This window comes from Anas platyrhynchos, chromosome 20 (assembly GCF_047663525.1).
Source record: "Anas platyrhynchos isolate ZD024472 breed Pekin duck chromosome 20, IASCAAS_PekinDuck_T2T, whole genome shotgun sequence".
In the NCBI taxonomy this organism is placed as follows: Eukaryota; Metazoa; Chordata; class Aves; order Anseriformes; family Anatidae; genus Anas; species Anas platyrhynchos.
The window spans coordinates 5,886,076-5,907,636 of record NC_092606.1 but is presented as its reverse complement, the minus strand read 5'-3'; the positions used below and the strand labels follow the sequence as shown (position 1 = coordinate 5,907,636).

General features: G+C 44.5%; 1 protein-coding gene across 2 annotated transcripts; it reads left to right on the top strand.

Moving 5' to 3' along the window:
- The first annotated feature begins 433 nt into the window (after positions 1-433).
- On the top strand, positions 434-20,103 carry TMEM248 (transmembrane protein 248). Of its 2 annotated transcripts, none has more exons than XM_027472184.3 (7): positions 434-665; positions 9,767-9,941; positions 10,635-10,920; positions 11,972-12,122; positions 12,902-13,085; positions 13,538-13,681; positions 14,463-20,103. In XM_027472184.3, the coding sequence occupies exons 2-7, from the start codon at positions 9,783-9,785 to the stop codon at positions 14,481-14,483; spliced, it is 945 nt and encodes a 314-aa protein (XP_027327985.1). In that variant the 5' UTR covers positions 434-665; positions 9,767-9,782; the 3' UTR covers positions 14,484-20,103. The 2 variants fall into 2 exon arrangements, with proteins under 2 accessions (XP_027327985.1, XP_027327986.1); XM_027472185.3 differs by lacking the exon at positions 434-665 and adding an exon at positions 8,848-8,869.
- Positions 20,104-21,561: the final 1,458 nt, after the last annotated feature.

Here is a 21,561-nt window from a genome sequence, read left to right as displayed (position 1 = left end):
TCTTTTTCTTGGAACAAGGTGGGGGAGACAAGTGGCGAGGAAATGCCACCACCGCCCTTAAGGGACCTAAGGCAAACAGGAGCCAGTGGCGGTGGTGACCTCATAAAAATTTCCATTTTCCAACTCTTTCTTTTGACCGTACGGGACAAAAATTCTCCCTGGGGGGCCTCCACACCACCCTGAGGCAGACAGCGGGGCGTACACAGCGGGGGGCACAGCGCCTTCCTTGGGGGCGGCGGGGAGACATCAGCAGCCTCAAGCCGACCGGCCTGAGGTGGGGGGGACCGGGGAGGAGACCCCCGACCCTCGGGGGGGCTGCGGGCCGGGCTCCCCCCCGCTGAGGGAGGCCTGAAGGGGCCGGGCCGCGCGGTGGCGGCGCCGCCACAAGCTTGTCCCCCCCGCGCCACCGTCGGCGAGGGTGAGAGGTGACGGCGGCGTCCCCGGAAGAGGTGGCAGAAGGAGGAGGAGGAGGAGGAGCAGGAGGAAGAAGAGGAGGAGGAGGAGGAGGAGGCGGGTGTCCGGGCAGCGGCCTCCCCCGGCCCGTAGCCCCCCGTCAGGGCAGGAGGATGGTGCAGAGCCCGCCCCGCCGCCGCCGCTGAGCTCCGGGCCTCCGCCCGCCCGGCCCGGGGGCCGCTTCTTCCTCACCCCGACCCCTCCGGGCGCCGGTAAGGCAGGGACGAGGCCTGGGGGGGGTCGTGGGGGTCCCCTCTGAAGCCTCCTCGGGGTCTTTCTGGGCTGTTTGTGCCCCTCCGGGGACCCTGAGCCCGCGGGGAGGGGAGGCTGAGGTTGGGGGGCTGCCCCCGGCCTGGGTCGGGCACCGGGGTCTGGGGGTGTCCTGTGGTGCTGTGCCCCCTGTGCTTTATCGCTAATTCTGCCCTATTGCTTACCCCAAGGGTTTGTTTTTAATTAGATCTTAGCGCCAGCTTTGTGTGCTTGCTGTCGTGCCAGGAAAAAATAGTAAGAAGGGGTAATTCCGGTAGCACGGCCGGTATTTCTGTTGCAAAACGGCTTCCTTCGTTGCCTTTTTTCCTCTTCGCTACACATCCCCGTTTGATTCTCTTCTTGGTTTCCCTAAAGGCGTTGTTTGTCTTTAAGGATAAAATTCCTGCTGCACCATGGCAAGGAGATGGCTGCTGGGTACCTCAAGTTAAATTTAAGCCGTAAATCTTAGCCGTAGGCACGGGCACCCCGGGAGCCATTGGGGCCTGACGAGGGACAGGACTGATCGCTGCACGGGCTTTTTTGTTTGTTTTAATTCCCCTTTGTTTGTTTTTTAAGGGCTTGTCTTCTCTGGGGAAATGTAATTGCATAGTTAGCTCTGCCCACGTTATTACACAGTTGATCCTGGTCGACAAAGCTAGGCTCTGGCTATGAATTATTAAGAGTTACTTTCCACAGCCTCGCTGGGCTTCAGAGGAGTTTTATGGTGCGTGGTGGGTCGGGAAATGGGAATGCCTCCTCAGGCCCGTCTTCTCTGGTCAATCATTAATGCCTAAAATAAAGCAGGTAAGGTCAAGGCAGCGGTCACCCGTCCTCCTGCTTCCAGGTGGGGTGTGCGGAGCCGCTCTGGGCTCACCTGGGGAGCTGTGCCTCTTCCCTGGGCTCCTGGAGGCTGGTGGCTGCAATCCAATGTCTGGTCAGCAGGTGTCCGCATAACAGGGGACAACTTCTGTTGGCAGACTGAGCAGAGATAATATCGAATTGTGCCCGAGAGCCCTGACGCTCTTTGACCCTAGGTTGAGTCCCAGCAAAGAGGATTAAGGCCTCGGTGGCTTTGTTCCTTCCCGTGAGCTGAGGAGTGGCTCGAGGCCCGAGGAATGTGATTTTTCTTTTCCACTTGAAAGACAAGGACTTGAAACGCAGCCTGATGACACAGAACAGGCTCTGTGCTCTGCCAGGAGAAAGGCGCGGAGCAGTGCTTGCATCCGAGGGCAGTGACAACCAGACCTCGGTGTCCTTTGTGTGAGCCGGATGCGCCTGGCAGCAGACAGGACGCTGCTGACTCCATCGCCCCCGGACGGGTTTCGTACCATGGGAGCGCAGCTCCCTCCTTAAGCATTTGCTGGCGGCGTTTCTGTGAGCATCATCTTTATTTTTTATTTAAAAATGTGCTTTTTAAAAGTAGAAATAATGCTGCTTTATCAAACGAGCACGTAAGAAAGTATTTATGAAAACCCTTCGTGTCACAATTTAGTTGCTTTCCCCAAATTTCCCCTTGCTAAAGGCATGGAGGTGTTGGGACTGTTATTTTTGAGCAGACCATTCCCAGCAGACCTGTCAATAAAGCAGGTTCCCAGAAGTCAGAGCTCCCGGGTTTAGTTTTATAAGAGAACTCGCATATGCCCTGGCATGTAGAGGTTTGGTAATTACCTATCTGGAAAATGGAGACTGTTCCTCCACAAGTTTGGGTTAAGCAAATTGAAGTTGTATTTCTTTGGACCAGAGGTGTGAAGTACACCGACGTGGTAACGTCTTTTGGGCTAACGTGGGTCTCTGCTTTTTCAGCCGGTGCCTGGTTTTTCAGGTGTTTCTGCTGCTGTTTGTGTTCTTTCCTTCACTAGTGGCCACTGGCTCTTTTTCTACTCCTCTTGCCCTGGCAGTGTTACCTTCTACACACAGAGCTCCGTTTTGCCATTCCTACTAAAGCTGCCATTTCCTCCCCTTGTCACTCATTTTCTGCTTGTGATTCAAGCTGTGTATCTGTCTGGGTCTCTGTCTCATTACAGTTCTCATTACAAACAACAGTTCTCATTACAGACCGTCTGAAGCGCCTTTTCCTGGCGTTTTTCTGTACTTACCCTGCAGAATCCCGTACCGCCTTCCTTAATGTGTAGCCTTAATGAAGTCAACGATTAACCTCCTTAAACTGGCTGCTAAACCAGCGTCTGATTATTAAGCTGTTACTGAGACTTTTCATTACTTCCTGAGCAAAGCCTTGCGGCGAACTGCGCCCGCGTGGCTGTGGGGGGCTAAATTTGCTTTCTGGTGGAAATGTACAGGGTCCGCTTCTAGGGGACAGCCCCTAGAAAAAGGAATCGTTTTCATTTTGCCTTCCTCTCCCAGGTTCTCACGCTGAAGAGCAGTAACTGGAACAGCTTTATATTTCTGTATTATTATTATTATTATTTTTTTAGACTCAAGGACATTGACGCTGTATAATATTTTATATATATATATAATATACTATATAATATGTCTTATCCTGCAGCCTGTGTGATGCAGAATATGTCATGTTGTAAGTCATGGCTTTGGCTTCTAAAAGTTGGAAGGCTTTAAAGATGCCCAAGCCAGAACTCTTGCACATGAAAACATATTTTTCCCATCACACAGCCTCGCTTGGCAAGCAGGGCTGCCTTTTTACAGTTTGGCAACAAAATGTCTGTTTTCAAGCACAGGTTAGGTTTGCTTTTGTTTTGCAGCTGGGTGTATTTTAAATAATGTTGTTTTTTTTTTTCTTGCTTTTAACAATGGTCAGAATTCAGGGTTCATTGAACTGGCGAAAGAAAAGGCTTTCTTCACATCGTTTGTATTTCTTGGCTCATGACTTTTCTACTCTTCTGGTTCTTCTTCTTTTCTAACTCTTAGCATTTAAAAAGTATTTTGAACTTGTTTGCGTTTATGCAATGTTTCTTTTGGCATTTATTTCTTGAAATTGTAAATTAAGATCTACAAAATTACCTTTGCCTTCCCAGGAGCATTACGCGACACGCCGCGTGCTTTGGGGCAAATCCACCGCAGGCGTTTTGAACTCCAACACAAGTTTGTTGGGCAGGGCTGCTCAGTACGTGGAAATGTCGCATACACAGACATTTGGCTGAGTAAAAGTCGATCTACAAATTTTTCTTGTTATTTTTTAACTCGTCTACCTTTGATTCTGCTTTCTGTCTTTGACAAGAGTTACATACGGGGACTTGGGGGTGTGAAATTCAGTATTAATTTCAACCTTCAGCTTTCCTGGAAGCGTGACCAGATTGCTTCCCTTCCTTGTCTTTGTTTTATGGGTAGGAGAGCTGAAATGTTTGCTGTTTTTGTAGCTCCCGGGGATGTTGAAATGTTTAATTATGCTTTGAAAAGTGTTTCAAGAGGTGGAAAAAAAACACTTTGTGCAAGTAAGTCCCTGGGCTCTCACACTTTTGTTAATAATCAGCTTCCCAAATGGCTCTGTTACTGGATAATATGAGGAAATAACCTCCTTTGCAGCAGGTGATGCTCTCTGGCTCATTCGGTGTTGTCCAGAGCCTTCCATCTGTGCTCTTCGTGTGGGCAGAGGACCGGGCTGTTTTCTTCTCACGAGAAACAGCGCTCGGTGCTTTCTGCTTCCAGACTCTAGGCAAGCGTTTGTTTGCTTTTAATCAGTAAACATATTTGTAGGATGAAATCGGTCAGAGAATGAGCCACGGACTGGCCTGAGCTGATTCAACATCTCCTTCTCGCACAGCCCTCAGGGCAGGGGGTCTCTGCACCTCTTCCTGGGCGCCTTGTGGTGATATTTTGGCTGCAGGGATTGAAGGATCCTAGGGGATGTTTTTGTCAACTTTTTTTCTTCCTCCACAAGCCTTGCTCGCTGCTTTTCTACTTTGAGAAGACTGATGGCATTTACTATGAGTCTCTTCATTTAGTTTTGTAACGCTGGAGGACAGGCGAAGGGGGGAAGAGGATCAGCTGGCTGGTAAAAGTGCTCTGCCCTGGAGGATTCCTCTCAATCCCAAGGTAGAGATTTTGGCATCCCTCAGGAGCTATCCCTGCGTGCCCTCTGCTGCTGGCAGAGGTCTGGGGCTGTGCGATTGCATCCTGCAGCATCTCGTTATGGTTCCCGAAAGATGAATTAAAGCAGCTGCATTTGCTGGCACCTCCTTTTTTTTCCCCCATAGATATCGGTATGGAAAAATAACTCTTCCTATGAAGTTAGTGGGAAAGCTTTCTTTCTCCCAACTGCATATTTTATGTTAAAAATAGTGTATTGTGAAATTCCAACAGAGATGGAAATCCATCGATTAGCTGTCCCCAGCTCCTGGAAGAAGCTGCGTGTGAAAGCTGCTGATAGCGTGCGTAGTAGCGGTGTGTGGTTCATTCCAGGGCACAAAGGGGCAGCCTTCTGGTGAGGTTAGACACTTCTTAATTTTAAGTTTTACCCTGATTTTTTTTCCCTTTTTAAAATGTGTGAGATTTTTACCTGTTCAGAAAGTGGGAGATGATAATTGGTGTTGCCGTGCAAGCCAGCAGAGTCCTGATTTCCACTTGTCAGATCAGCTGAGGTTCCTTTTGCTAGTTCTGATTGATAGCTTGGCGATACCAGATTAGAGATAAAAAAGCATTCTTGGTAAGTGGTCTTTTTAAGGCTTTGACAGAGCACTTTGAATACTCTGAACTTTAATAGGCAGCTTCACAGGTAGCACATCTGTGATCTATTTTGCTTTACCATTTTTCAGTGTACTTACATGTGTGTATTTACTATTTTTGGTGGTTTAGGTGGTAGAGATCACATTCTGTTCCTTGAGAAGAAAGCCATATTTAATTAAAGATATCTTTAGTAACCACAACAGTTTCCTGCTCTTAAATGAGAGGCGCTTTAGTTTGAGATCAACACCATGGCTTTGTTTGCGTGTTACTTATGGGTGATTTGCTAGGAAAATCACAGTTCGATTGGTTTGTGTTTGAGCGTTTTCCTGGCACGCAATGTTATTTTCATTCAGGTTAACCCTGATGTGACACATTTCCTAACCCCCATTGTGCTACTGGTAGCGTGAGGTGTCTTTAAAAACATAATTGCTAATAAAAATACATGGAACTGCACGCAAGGAAGACGAAATGCTCAGAAGTGCAGGAAGATGCAGCTTGGGAAAGATGCGAGGTCTCAGTGCAGTGCTGCAGGGATGGGTCAGCTCCAGCCTGCACCCCTTCTCTTTCAGCCACCCTTTTCTTCCTTCAGGCATTTCAGTGTTGATTTTTGTTGTTGTTGCTTTAAATATTCAGCCCCCCAAATATTTTTCTTCTGTGGACTGCAGCTATCTTGTATGTGTAAAAAGAAGGGGAAATATTTTTACAGAAATCACTCGATTTTAAGGTTTCTGGTGGAAAGATAGCAACATTTTGGCAAGAGACATAAAAATTACGTTGTATGTTTACTTTAATCTCTTGGAAAATCGTGTTTAGTTTTTCCTTTTGGCAACTGCAATTTTATTTTTAATACCTGCGTTAGTACACCATGTTTTTTGTTGATGTTGTTATGAATTCAGCTCCTTTGATATTAAGCCCCGAGAAGAGAATTTAATACTTCTGCTGTGACTCATTTCATCGACCTTTTGCTCTTTGCAATAGACTTCAAGATTTTCCTGATTTGTAATTTATTCTCGGAAACCTCACAGCTCCGTTTCAGAAGTTACCTTTTCTTCATCCCCTGTCACATGCGAGGCAGGAACAGCTGATAGTGTTGCTTTCCTGAGGCTGCTGTCTTCATTCCTGAGCCATCATGGTGGAAAACTCCCCCAGATTGCAGAACAGATGACTTTTTCCTTATTTTTATATGGTTAAACAAGTCTGTGTTTGCCTGGGACTCTGACACGCTAACTGCTATTCCCATCCTTCACCATCTTCATCTTTTTAATTCCGTACCAGAGCATCCCAGGTTTTGCAGGGATCTAAAAGCACGCCGCCTCTGCAGCACTTGTCCCGCGTTTCCTGATGAGCACCATCAGCCAGAACTGCCCATATCGTCCGGACGTGTACACCTGAGCACCAGGCAGCTTCGTTGGAGCTGGAGCCACTGTTCCAAGCTCTTGTACTCCAGCCACTTGTTAGGTTGGTCGTGGATATTTTTATAGCGCAAGCATTAAAAGGCTTGGGCAGCGTGGAGCGAGGCAGACAGCAGCTATTAGGGCCTCTTTCTAGATTACTGATTTAGCTAAAAAGAGAAACCCGATCTTGTTTCCCTGACCTGCCAGGAGGTAATAGCATTCCGTTTCTTTTCTTAACTGTGTGAAAGAGAAATAAAAGTTCCAATGGTACCCTGTAGGTTATTCATTTACACAGAGGAAGCTGTGAGTTACGAGGAGAGCTGGTAGAGGAACAGCGATCGTGGTATATTTCTGACAGGCCTTAGCAGAAGGGAGGAGTGTGAGGGTGTGGACCATTAACCAGCCCCCTAAAATGTCACAGGAATATACGTTTTACGTGCCCTGAGCCATTTCACGAGTTCTTTGATAATTAATGCTGTTCGAGCACTTCGTTCCCTATAAAATCGGCAGCTCTCCAGGCAGCAGCTTGGAAATACTCCTCTTCCTTCTGCTTTGCGCTAGCCATGTCCAATTGCTGTTTTCATGTCAGCTCCGGTATTAAATCCACAGTCGTTCCCTTTTCTCTCACGAACGCTCAAAAGGCATGTTACGCTTCGGAAATTGCAGCTTATAGCATTTTCTAATTGCTTTCAAAGCTGGTGACTTATGGGAGCATATTAAGCACCCGGCACTTTAAAGCTGGTGATCTCTTACGTAAAAATATTAGCCCAAATATTTTTCGTATGCGTGCTTCTCAGCACATCGAGCTTTATGGCTGGTTTTAGGCCCTGTGGTAAACAAGAGCGCTAATGGAACTGTTGGAAGCCCCTTTAAAAAGGGCTTGCAGACCTGTATATGCTCTGGGTGACGTTCAGCTTTGATTAAATGCTCTAATAAAGCCTGCATCTGTGTTGTTATTTTCACGAGGAAATCCAGAAGGGAACACTGCATACGGCTCTGCTTTTGGGTTATCTTTTGATCTATTTCCATCTCAACATGTGTCTCCGATGTTTTTAGCTGGAGCGTTCGGGGTTTTTAACGAGGGCTCGTTTAAAAAATTTGCTGCCAGTGACCAGACAGGAGGCAGGGCGCACAGAACAAACCAGCATGGTCCTGACTGGCACCGGTTCTCCTTTCCCCTCTCTCTCCTGCCCTCTCCTGACACCGTCACAGGCTTGTTTGGCCGTACTACGGCTGCTCTTGGGCAGACAGAAGTTCTGGTAAGGTGCACGTTCGTCTCACCACCTCTCCCCTTCTCTTCCCCCTCTTCTCCTTCTCTCTGCTGTCTCGGCACCGTGCTTCTCACGCTCGGACTCGCTGCGTACTTTCGGCAGGGGGTGTTTGCAGTTTTATCAGCTTTTGCTGATAACAAGCTCCTGGCTTTTCTGGTCTTTGCAGAGTGGATGGAAATTGGTTGATAGAGCAAAAAAGTAAACTCAAGACACGATCTTGTGCTCTGGAGCGAGCCCCATCTCATCAAGGACAGCAAGTAGGTGTGTGGGGAGAGTCCAGGAGAGCTGGCGCACACAGCTCCATGTCTTGCTGCTGCCTCAGGGCTTCAGGTCTCTTCTCTGGACCCAAATTTCTCTTCTCTGGAGCAGTTTTGCAGCTTTAGTTGGTATTGCTTCTGTCAAGAATAACTGAAGCATTTCTGCCAGTAAAATACTGAGTATGCAAAAGTTGTGATCGATGTACATTGCGGGATCTGAAAAAACAACCACTTGCAAGCTTTTCCCGTTCCCTTCTCCCCTTCCCTTCTGGATCAGTAGATCAGCTCACGGCTTGCGCTCCTCCTGCACCCGTGGGTTTACCGGGGCTTGGGCCGCGCTGCAGCTGGGAGGTAAATGACATGTGCTTCTAATAAGAGTCCATGAGAATCGCACAGACCTGCAGGGAGCAGAGTCCCTGACTTAATTAAGGGTTATCAGATCAGTATGAGTGCTCAAACATTAACCACTGCAGTGCCACATCCTGTAGATACTGGTCCTGGAGCTTGCCATTTCCTTTGAGTTTTGAGGCTGAGCAGCACATAGCTAGGACCTGTTTCTGTCCTTCTGTTACAGATGGGGTTAAAAGCCTTGTCAACGGGATTGTAGGTAAGACAAAGGTAAAAAGTTTTCTTTGCGTTTTCTCCTCGCAGAGCTGCTGAACCAGGTGCTGCAAGGCTGCACTTTAACACTTGAATGTTTGCTTCTGACTAGGAGATGGGGAAGCTGATACAGTGAACTTAGCTTAAGACTTCCTGCCATGAAAATGGAAAATCAATTAGAAGAATCCGACTAAATACTACTTTTTTTGGATAAAAAGCACGGATTCAGTATGTTTCCTCAGCATATGTTGAGTCCTCTCTTGTTTACAGACTGCAGTAAAAGTTCTCTAGCTGCTGCACAAATTGGAGAAAGAAAGGAGCTGCTTTCTCCTCCCTACTTGTGCTGTTGTTGGGTGTTTCTGACAACAGGATTCTTGGTGCAGAAGCCCAAAATGCCTCTAGGCTGCTTCTTGGATCCCATTTGGGGCTAGGGATGGGGAGAGTGATGTTTTCAGGCTTCAGCCTCGGTTTTGATCGTATATGCAGAGATGTAGAGTTCGCTTTGTAGGCTGCATTGCAGCTCCGTTTGCACTGTAATTCGCGGAGTCCAAATATTGCTGGAATTAGTCACAGAGCCTATTCTGCCTAGGAAAGTGGGGAAGGAGAAGGGCTGGTATTATTGCTCATCAGCGATATTGGGCTGCGCTAGAGGTTGTTTGCGCTGCTTAGTGTCTGTTGGTGATCTTTGGAGCTGAGGAGGTGAAGTCGAGCGTGTTTTGATTTGTGCTTTATTTGAGGCGTACCGAGCCTGTGTTCAACGACCAGCACAGGGCTGTTTAATTGAATCTCATTTTCGCGTATGATTTCATTTTTTTTATTGTCAAACTTCTCTCTTTTGTGATCGACCACCCCCACCCCGCAGCACACAGCCCAGTCACTCTGCTCTAATGTTCTTTCTTTGCAGGTGAACAATCAGAATAATGTTCAACATAAACCTGTTGGAGAACCTGAAGGTTTACGTCAGCAGCCGACCTCCGCTTGTGGTCTTTATGATCAGCGTAAGCGCTATGGCAATAGCTTTTCTGACACTGGGCTATTTCTTTAAAATCAAGGAGATCAAGTCACCAGAGATGACAGAGGTACGGTACAAGAAGTTCCCAGGTTGAACAGTGGGAATACTGATTTGAAATGCATGCACAAAGCTAATGAGTTCCTTTTTCCCTCCTGAAAACCTTTTTATGGCGGTGCGAGAGTCTTATGGGAGATTGTTTTCAGCAGACTTGCCACTGATTTTACTGGAAAAGTGACTGTTGGTGTGAATGTGTGAATAGTCTTATTTTAGTTTAAGGGTGAGGCCAAATCATCTGACTTGGATTTTCCCTGCCATGGCTAGGAGCCTTTTTTTTTTTTTTTTTTAGTTTTTATTATTATTCCATGATGTCAGCTAGCTTGTTTGTGAAACTTCTGTTCTTACCTAGCGTTACCGTGCTGTAAGGAGGAAAACCGTGGTGGAAACTGCTCGTACCGTGAGCGCAGTGAGGGTGGACCAAGCCAGTATATTTCTGGAGTTTCAAGAAGGGTATTCTTCTGCTGTGCCCAGCAGTGGCCAGGCAGTGGTTGGGACTGAACACTTCAGACTTTTGTAAACAACTTGTCCCATTGTTGAGATAGCCACGGTGGTGTTTGTGCTTGCTTCGTGAGCCATGTAATTTACGTTAAATGGCTTGAAACTGCAGGCAGGATAGTACGTAGCAAGGTCTGTGCTGCTGTAGTAAAGTGGCAACCAGAAGTTAACTTGCTAATCCGCTCTAAATCTTTGTGTTTGTTTGAAGGACTGGAATACTTTCCTCCTGAGGTTTAATGATTTGGACTTCTGTATATCTGAGAATGAAACCCTAAAGCATCTCATCAATGATACCACAACTCCAGAAAGTACCGTGACCAGCGGCCAGGCGAGATCTTCTACACAGTCTCCACAGACTCTTGAGGACTCTGGTCCTATAAACATCTCTGTTACAATCACTTTGACGCTGGACCCACTCAGACCATTTGGCGGATATTCCCGCAATGTCACACATCTAAGTTCCACAATTTTTGGACACCAAATCGGACTCTCAGGTATGTGGGACTTGACTTTTATAAGTTAGAATGACAGCTACAGATTCAAATGAAAACTTTATTATTGGTGAGATGAATCTTTTGCTTAGAGCAGATTTATTGTGAGTGAAGTCCTGTACAGAGCCCTTCACTTGCTCACATTTTGAAGGCATTAACTTATATACTTTAGAGATCAAGTAGTGTATTGCCTAAAAAATACAAAGTTTAGTTAAAATGCACACATAAATTTTAATACTGCAAACAGCAACAAATAAAATGATTTAAATTTCTGTGGAATGAAGACCTCTTATTTGGCTGCCCTGACAGCTTTGACATGAGATCAGATTGTTAACAATAGAACCTTGTGGAATTTTAGCTTTTAACCAGGGTTGCATTTTATAACCATGTCTGAAGGTGTCTTGAACCTCAGAGATCTGTAAGGAGATATTTGCCATAGCTGTAAATCTGTGTTCTTGTATTTTATGTTATTATTTTGTTACTGCTTTGTGTGCTATCAAATGCAGGTTCCGTTTCAAGTAGCCTGGATTTATTTTCAGTATGAATATGTCCATGTGGATTTAGTGTAGACTACTTAATCTGCAGTTCAGTATCTGCTAGCACCTTTTCATCTGCACAAATATCTCCAATTTGAAATGTGAGCTTCAGAAAAAGCAGATGTTCAACAACGTCTTTGGCAGGAGAAAGGCTAAAGAAGTGTGATTGTACTTTCTAATAAAATTCTCAGAACATGCATGAATTCATTTATAAATAGGGAGGTATTTGTTTCTGAAAGGAGCCTGATGATCAATCCCACTTCTTTTGGGGGCAGGAGAGATTAGAGAGACCAGCAGTTGTTATTTTCAAATTTTTCTGGTGCTTTTTGTTGTTGTTTTTTAAACTTTTTCTGCTTTCTCTGTTGATAATAAAGATGCTGGGTGACTTCAAAGGTACAGATCCAGGGTAATGTTGCCTTCTTAATCAATTGCACGCTTTCCTTATCCTAGCGATTGTTGCTCGGCTACTTTTGTGATTGGAAAACAGCTTTCCTTCTTTCCTCCTTTCTTTCTCAAAGGCAGAGAATCCCACGAGGAGATAAACATTACGTTCACCCTGCCGACTGCCTGGAATTCAGATGACTGCGTTCTTCATGGTCACTGCGAGCAGGTCGTATTCACAACCTGCATGACTGTGACAGCAGCCAGCAACGTGTTTCCTGTCACAGTGTAAGTGCATTTTAAACTCTTTCATAGACTGGCTGTTGGGTGATTAATTTCTCAGCTGCTTCTCTGAGGTTGTCACATCTGATGAATGTTGTTGTTGACTGGATATCGTGTACCTGCTTTCCTTTCCCTGCCGTAAAACCCTGTCTGTCTTGAGACTTCTGCTGTCTTTTAGCAAGGCTAGATTTTTCTGTGAATGTTTTGTCTCTAGGCATGCCTGCCTTTCAGCATGCAGCCTGTGATTTAAACTTCAGTAGGAACTATGAGATCAGTGAATATTTAAGAAAGATACCCTATAATGTAGTTTCACTACCTTGTGTGAGAGCTAAGACTTGACTCTGAGGATCTTATCCTCTTCCCTGCCAAGAGATGAGCATAAGCTGAACGTTGCTTTGCTACCAAACCCAGCAGGTGCAGACCTTTCATCAAAATAGTTTCCCTTTGTCTCCTCCAGACTCCCTGACACTATTCAGTGTACTCTGGAGAACCATCAGACAGGTTCCCAGGACTGTATGAAGCCATATGAAAACCAGTATTTTTCTAATTAAGCCGTGGGGTGTTGACTTACTGGAACAAAATTCAGTTAAATTTTAATGTTCATATAGAAATCATATGTTTTTTATACAGTCTTTTGGTGAAGACTTTTTTTTTTTTTTGCTGTTTTGTAAAACTGTGTTTTATACTGCTGTTGAGGAGACTGGGCCTGACTCAGTTCTGAAAGTTAGCCTTACTGAATACGGAGAATGGCAATTAAGGTGCTAATTATTTCTGTTTTTCTGCAGTCAGCCACCACATTGCGTTCCTGAAACGTACAGCAATGCCACACTTTGGTACAAGATCTTTACCACAGCAAGGGACTCTAATACAAAATATGCACAAGATTATAACCCTTTCTGGTGTTACAAAGGAGCAATTGGAAAAGTGTACCACGCTTTAAATCCCAAACTAACTGTTATAGTTCCAGATGTAAGTGCCCCGGTGTTTTTACACGTTATGTTGAATGAATGTGGTTTAACTGAATATGGGTCCCAAAATAGTCAGATTTAGTGCTTTTTTATTATATTCAGCACAGGGGCTGAAACAGAGTTGGATATGCTTCATCACTGGTGGGCACGATGGTGTTCATGTAATCTCTATGGCCCTCACAGTTTTTAATAACCACGCTTCATATTCTGAAATCATTTGACAAAAGGCAGTTCTTGTATATGGGAAATCTCTAGCACAGAGTTTTAAAATAAGGAGCATTTTGGCTCTTTTTGTGCCACAATTAAGAATCCCTTTCATTACTATGCCATCTTTTAATAGGGGAGAAAGTTGATTCATGAAGTAATTCCTGTGCTGAACTGGTAATTATTGCTCTAATATTAAGTGTCAACTATTGGTGCATTGTCACTAAATGGTTTTAATTTTCTGTGCAGGATGATCGCTCTCTAATAAACCTGCATCTCATGCATACCAGTTACTTTCTTTTTGTGATGGTGATTACAATGTTCTGCTATGCAGTTATTAAAGGCAGACCAAGCAAACTGAGGCAAAGCAATACAGAATTCTGCTCTGAAAAGGTGAGTTTGAGTAATAACAAAATATTGACTCTGTTAAAACATAGCAAGCCTTTTTTTTTTTTTTTTTTTTTTTTTTTTTTTTTACATAGTACGGACTAGTTCTTATCTCTTGAAATGTAGGCTTAATTCCTTTTCAAAGAGATGTGGGTGTTTTATCGTGGACAGTAAAGAAGGGTTCTACAAAATACATATATATGCTGTGTAGGTCCTCAGTTAGATTTCTCTCCTCCAGAAGTGGATTATTGCAGTTCAGGAAGTGCTATAATGCAGCTCTTCTGCCACACTTCTGTTGTTATTCTCGCTATTTTGTATGAAGCATTGATTAGATAGCACCGAATGGTTTTATTTACCTTTCATCGCAACAGACTGAAAATTTTGAATAAAACATGATACATAATTCTGATTAGCAGCCATTAGAATTACAAAAAACAATCACAAAGGTATTGAAACAGTCATTATTCAGTATGCATTGGAGACATGGACTTTGCTTGAAGGATTAAATATGAATATATTTATTGTGAAGTAGGAAATGAATGTTGGCACCCTTTGATCTTAATGATTTTTTGTAACATAAGCTGTTTTGTTTTGTATTGTTTTTAAATTGATTATGCTAAGAACAAAATACCTTCAGACTTGCTTTGATTTCCTTTCCAAGTTAGACTTCCAAGGTTCTTCGAAAAAGGCAAGGACAGATATGCCAGCTGCATGGAGATAAGTAATATCACTGTTATGGGATTAGGAATTTGACTTTAATTAAATGTTTTCTTTTTCTTTTGTTTAGGTTGTTTTGTCAGAAGCATAATCCATCCTCTTCTTTTACTGAGAATGACTGAGAACCGTAATCATTGCCTGCTGAACCCAGAATGGGTCTTAACACTCTGTGAATACATTATCTTGCAATGTTGGTTTATTCCAACCAAAGACATTTCAAGTGCCTGTAATTGATTTGTACATATTTATAAAAGTATATTCAGAATAGGTCAGATGATGCACTTGTTCCGCATTGTAGTGCGGCCAGAAACTTTCAGTCTTTACCTGTGGACATAGCCGAATGTTTGTGTAGATATGTTTAGTGATATGGCTACATATAGTCAGAGCAAGATATTTTTGTCTAGCTGCATCTGGGCAGGTTAAGATGCCTTTGCAAATGTCTCAAACAAAACAATGAATCTTTGTTTTTTGCCCAATGATATGTACAGTGTGTTTGAAACAGTATGCACCTTTGATATAATACTGCATTTCCAGAGCCACCAATCTACTACATGAATTAAATGTGTATTTGTGTGGCCTGATACCTTCTTCCATTTGCTCCTTGCTTGCAAGAAAAGATATGAACATTTTTAGATATTTTTTTTGAAAAAAAGAAATACATATACACATTTTAATAGTGCTGTATTTAGGACAAACTTGTGCTTTTATTCATAGTAAAAACTTAAGAAGTGAAGTCCCATTTTAAAATCTTTCTTATTGAAAACTGCTAAGTTTGATTTTTTTTTTTCCATTTGGCCTGCTGAATGCCAGAGAATCAGTCAGCATAGAGACTACCTGGAAAGCTTCTACTTAGCCTCCCATCTGCAGTCCTCAGACCCAGAATATGCATCTCCGCTGCAGAGCAGCTTTCTGTAAACATTTTTTCTAGAAAGTGAAACTTGGTTAAAAGATGCATTGTATTAACTGTCTGTTGGGGCTCTGCACAGCCTTGGGCAAGTGCAAATAATGAAAGAAAAAGAAATCCCATAGTCTGTTACCAACTCTCACTTTGGGACTCTATCCATCTCTGAAGGGCAGCTGAAAATGACACTTTATTAGCTTAGTCCAATTTCAATTTAATGCTGTGCACTCGGGGGAAGATGATGAGGAGTGAACTAGTACTTGCGATTAAGGTCAGAGAGACCACACAGTAAAATTCATACTGTTCTCTGTGTCCATTCTTAAATCAGAGGAGTTTTTGTGATGTGCATTTTTCCCTTTTTCATTCTGGCTTTTGCTGTTTCTTTCCAGCTTGTTATTTGGTAACCTCCTTAATTTTCAGGAGTCTGGATTTTCCTGCAGACATTTCCACCACTGCTTTTAAAATCTCACTGATTGCCTTAATTGATCTTTCATCTTGTCTTCGTAGAACCATAGAACGGGGTGGGTTGGAAGGAACGTTAAGGATCATCTAGTTCCAACCCTACTGCCATGGGCAGGGACACCTCCCACTAGACCAGGTTGCTCAAAGCCCCGTTGGGCAACCTGTTCCAGTGCCTCACCACCCTCCTAGTGAAGAGGTTCTTCCGGTTCTTCCTTCTATCTAATCTAAATCTACCCTCTTTCAGTTTAAAGCCATTACTCCTTGTCCTATCACTACAAGCCCTTATAAATAGACCCTCTCCAACTTTCTTGCAGGCCCCTTTTAAGTACTGGAAGGCCACTAGAAGGTCTCCCTTCTCTTCTCCAGGCTGAACAACCCCAGCTGTCTCAACCTGTCTTCACAGAAGTGCTCCAGCCCTCTGATCTTTGTGGCCATCCTCTGGAGTTGTCCCAACAGCTCCATGTCCTTCTTATGTTGGGGCCCCCAGAGCTGAATGCAGTACTGCAGGTGGGGTACAGAGGGGACAATCACCTCCCTTGCCCTGCTGGCCATGCTGCTTTTGATGTAGCCTGGAATACAGTTGACTTTCTGAGCTGAAAGACCACCACACCAGGTCGTGTTGAGCTTCTCATCCACCAACACCCCCAGGTCCTTCTCCTCAGGACTGCTCTCAATCTGTTCTCCACCCAGCCTGTGTTTGTGCTTGGGATTGTCCCGTCCCAGATGCAGGACCTTGCACTTGGCCTTGTTGAACTTTATGGCGTTTGCACAGGCCCACCTCTCAGGCCTGTCCAGCCAGGTCCCTCTGGATGGCATCCCTTCCCTCCAGCGTGTCGACCACACCACATGGCTTGGTGTCACTGATGAACTTGCTGAGGGTGCACTCGATTCCCCTGTCCACATCGCTGACAGAGATGTTAAACAGCACCAGTCCCAGAACCAATGCCTGAGGAACACTGCTGGTCAGGGGTCTCCACGTGGATGTTGAGCCATTGACCACAGCTCTTTGAGTGCAACAATCCAGCCAGTTCCTTACCAACCGAGCTGTCCATCCATCAAATCCACATCTCCAATTTAGAGACAGTATCCTGTGGGACGGTGTCAAATGCTTTGCACAAGTCCAGGTAGATGATGTCAGTTGCTCTTCCCCTATCCACCAACACTGTAACCCTCTTGTAGAAGGCCTCCAGGTTTGTCAGGCACAATCTGCCCTTAGTGAAGCCACGTTGGCTTCACCAATCACCTGTTTTCCATGTGCCTTAGGAGGGTTTCGAGGAGGATCTGCTCCATGATCTTGCTGGGCACAAAAGGTGAGGCTGACTGGCCTGTATTTCCCCAGTTCTTCTTTTTTCCCTTTTTAAAAATGAGGGTTATGTTTCTCTCTTCCAGTCAGTGGGAACGTCACTGGACTGCCACAACTTCTCAAATATCATGGACAGTGGCTTAGCAACTTCATCTGCCAGTTCCCTCAAGGCCCACAGTTGCGTCTCATCAGGTCCCAGGCCTGGTTCTTTCCTGCAGAGGGTGGTTCCTCGTTCTCCCAGTCCCTGCCTTGGCCTCCTGCAATTTGGGTGGTGTGCCAGTGGTCTCTTGTTTGTGAAGGCAGGCAAAAAAGTCATCGAGTTCCTCAGCCTTCTCTATATCCCAGGTAATCGGGTCTCTCATTTCCTTAGAGAAACCTTTTAGTGCTGACGTACCTATAGAAGCTTTTCTTACCCTTGATGTCCCTGGCCAGATGTAATTCTATCAGGGCTTTGGCTTTCCTGACTTGATCCCCAGCTGCCTGGACAATTTCGCTATATTCCTTCCAGGCTACCTGTCCTTGCTTCCACTCCCTCTAGTCTGCTTGAGTTTGTCCAGAAGTAACTTGTTCATCCATGAAGGCCTCCTGCCCGACTTCCTCCTGAGCTTGGAGGAGGCGATCCTTGGATCGCCTTGATCCTTGGCTCCTATATCTCTTGGGGAAGGAAGTTTTCATCAACACACTTGTGTAACATCCTAGGTTGCTTGTGCCCTGCTGTGCTGTCCCTCCAACAGATAATGGGGTGGTTAAAGTTCCCCTGTGAGGATCAGAGCTTGTGGATGTGAGGCTGCTCCTGTCCATCTACAGAGGGGCCTCATCCACTTGGTCTTCCCAGTTGGGTGGCCTGTAGCAGACCCCCACTACAGTGCCACCTGTCCCTGCCTGCCCTTTAAACCTGGCCCCTCAACTTTCTGTGGCTCCTCATCCATCCCCACGCAGAGCTCCATACACTCCAGCTGGTCACCAACACAGAGGGTGATTCTTCCTGCTCGTCTCCCCCTGCCTATCCTTCCTAAAGAGCCTCTATCTTCCCATCCCAACACTCCAGCCATGGGAGCCATCAGGCTGCTCCTGGCTAAATTGCTGGTGTCCCTATGAAACAACAGCAGCAGATAATAGCCAGGGGGCTGTATGAGGTGTGCTAGTTTCTTGGTGACATCTCTGATACAAGCCCCCAGTAAGCAGCACACCTCTATAGCGTGTCAGGTTGGTAGATGGGTGCCTCTATACCTCAGAGAGTCACCTATTATCTCTCATTGCCTTTTCTTAGCCATGCTGGTTGTTATATGGGGAACAGATCTGTCTGCCTTGCTCAGCTCCAGCATCTCTCCTGATGTGATGGGTCTCTCCCCTTCAGTCTGTGGAGCAGTAAAGCGGTTCTGCAAGGGCACCTCAGCCTTTGGGGGAAGCCTTTTCCTCCTGCTGGTCCTTGCTGCTGCAAGCTTCCATCCTTCCACATTATTGGCCCCTCTCCCTTCTGTATGTGCCCGTGGGGGAATCTTTGGCTGTTTGGCTGTGGGTCCACTGCAGGCTGCGCTTGGAACCAGTTATCTAACTCCATCTCAGCCTCCCTAATGTCACACGGCCTTCTCACCTCCTCCTGCAGCTCAGCCACCTGCTGCAGGAGGTCCTCCACCTGGGCACACCTTTTGCAGGTAGGTCTGCAGCCCACACATATGCTTTTCTCTCTTTCTTTGGTGAATATTGCTCTAAAGTACACAAAACAAGAAAACCCAAGTAAGGTCTTACAGTCTCAATTATGCTGGCATAAGATTCTTAGTTTATTACACATAGACACTACTGGGATTGGTACCCTACTGGTTCGTGGGTCTGTATCTATAGGACTTCAGTATTCAGCAAGTTCACAACTCTTCAGAGCATTTGAAGCAAATAACCATGCTTTTCTTCAGAACGTATTTCCATTCCAGAGTTTCGGTTACTTAAATGGTGTTAACTAACATGCATTTTTCTCCAGGGATGTTAAGGTAAAGTTTGAGAGATGGCCTAGTTTGGAGTCTAGGGATAAAATGAAGCTTCCGTTTTTTCTCCTGATGCTGCTATGGGCTAATACTGCTTCACTGATGTGAGTCAGTGAAGTAACACAGGTAGACAGCTTCTCCTGAAAATTGTCTGAGCTGTTCCTAATTAATTCATGCATACCCAGCCTTCTACATTGATACTGACTTCGAGAGTTGCCTACGAGGGTGGCTTGATCTCGGGACCAAAGGCAGGAAGAGGAAACTGATTGGGGTGGTGTTGCAAATTCTGGAAATACCTAATAAAAACCACAATGCGACTCCTTTAAAAAAGCAAACCCATATCCTTTCTGTTTCAGCAACCTAAAGATCCACCTCCAAATGTCCTATTTACGAATTGGTCTGGTGGGGAAAACAGATTTTTTTTTTTTTTAAATCAGTTTTGCTATTTGGTAATTAGAGGAGCCTGCTTTGCAATTTGTCACCCACTGCATTGAAATACAGAGAAATGCTAAGATTGTGACCAACAAAAGCAAAAGGGAAAATGTTAGAGAAATGTATTTTTGGCCTTAGCTTATCCCTTTGCACCCATGTATTGCAGCAGAGAGCTAAGTGTGTCCATCAGGTTGAAATGCTGTAATACTGAGGAATATTGGATTGTTCCTAGGCGCAATGTACAAAAGTTAAATGCAGCCAAACAGAAGAGTAAAAACTTAATATTAAAGTTCAGATCATATTGATCTTTCCTTTTTTGTTTTCTTTTTCTTTTTAACTATGACTTGAATCAGTTTTGATTCTATTTGTACGTGTTTTCTTGTTCTTAGAAAGCTGCCATTTTCTTTTGCATTTTTCTTTGGCATTACATAGAAAATCTGAGCCTTGGTTTTCAACCCTCTGCAGGTGATTGTAGGGTTAAGATGGCTTCTTTTGTTTTGTTTTGTTCTTACATTTCACTTGTCTTGTTGCATGATGGTTAATAGCTGATTTGGAAATGACATTTCTCTCCTAGATTAATTTTGTGTTTGTAAGATGTGCATATTGCTTTGCAGAATAAAACTGATGAAGTTTATTTTGTTGTCTTTATTTCTGCTAACCAGATGCTATGGAGGTTTCATAAATCATTACATTATATGCACCCTTGGAAGAAATCAGTAGTGAAAATCTATAATGGATTGGAATTTCAAATCCTTTGTATGGTGCAGTAAGCACCTTTTTATGTGTTATGGGGGGTAGGGAATGCAGCTGGTTCCCATCATGACAAATGCAGAATTTGACTTAGACACATCTCTGCTGTTGCTGTTTTTCTTGGAACCTCGTAATCTTTTTGTCTCTTATCAGTCACAGGTACATAAAGCTTGTTTTATTGATGCAGTGCAGATTTCTGTGCTGAACGTATACAGGTGGAGCACTAGGAGTGTGACAGAAGAGAACAGAGAACAGCCTTAGCTATTTTTCTGAGACCAATGTGTTGTTAATAGTCAAATCAGTTTTTATTCCATTCACATGTATTTCCCCTTTCAGAATCCCAAAAATTTCTGCCAAATATCATCTGCCTTCTGTGTTGACAGTATTATTAGATTTAGCAGGAAAACCCCCAAAAAGGTGGACTTCTTGCTGCAGTAAGGACCTATGAGAGGAAGCAAAACGTTGAAATAAGCACTTGTGATTGTCACAGAACCTGAAAATGGAGCAATGCTAAGAGAAGTACTCAGTATGCCTAGATCATTATCATGCCCACCCCCTGCCTCCTTGCTACAGGTGCTCTGTAACTCACTCAGCTGAACTGAGACCAGATCCTGAGCATTCCAAAATGCTTGCAGGTGGCTTGAGATCATTGAAGGACATATATGGATGGCTTTTGAAATCAAGATAATGTAACTCATTAAATTCTAGCTCCAGTTATTGTGCAGCTGGAACAAGTTGCACCTGCATGTTTTCAGTGCTTGAGGGAGAAGGAAAAACATACTTGGTGTTGCTGTTGGAAGCTTGTTAAAAGCTAGGCACTGAGTATTTGACAAGCACAAGAAGGCCAGCCTGTCTTGCTTTGCTGGAGAATGGAGTTCAAAGCATTCACACAGTGCTCTAACATACTCTGGATGTATGCAGATGGTGCCTATTCAAATCTAGTGACAAATGGGAGCATTGTTTAAAAGCAAATCTGTGAAGTTGTTTAAGATTCTTTTTTTCTGGGGAGAGAAACTCTGAGAATTAATAGAAAAAAAAAAAGTGAATTTAAGAGAATAGCTTTGACAAATCCCCTTGGTTTGGCTCTAGGAAGTCTGGCTAGCTCTGAAATGTCTGCCCTGAATTAGCATTAAAGCCCTGTGTTAGCATGGTCTCAATTTGGAGTTAGTCTGTCACTGTTTCAGTTAGCAAAGCAATCCTCTTGGCCTCTGCTGAATTCAGTCTGTCAGCCAGCAGAGAGGAAGAGAGAGGCGCTAGGACATGTATTCACTTGTTTCCTGTTAAACAAACTTTCTTTTATAACTCCAGCAGCCACTATTTGGCAAATACGCACATATGTTCA

Coding starts and splice junctions, on each gene's coding strand:
- TMEM248 (XM_027472184.3), top strand. CDS start 9,783: ATGTTCAACATAAACCTGTTGGAGAACCTGAAGGTTTACGTCAGCAGC. Junction 9,942..10,634: donor AGTCACCAGAGATGACAGAG/GTACGGTACAAG, acceptor GTTTGTTTGAAG/GACTGGAATACTTTCCTCCT. Junction 13,682..14,462: donor CAGAATTCTGCTCTGAAAAG/GTGAGTTTGAGT, acceptor TCTTTTGTTTAG/GTTGTTTTGTCAGAAGCATA.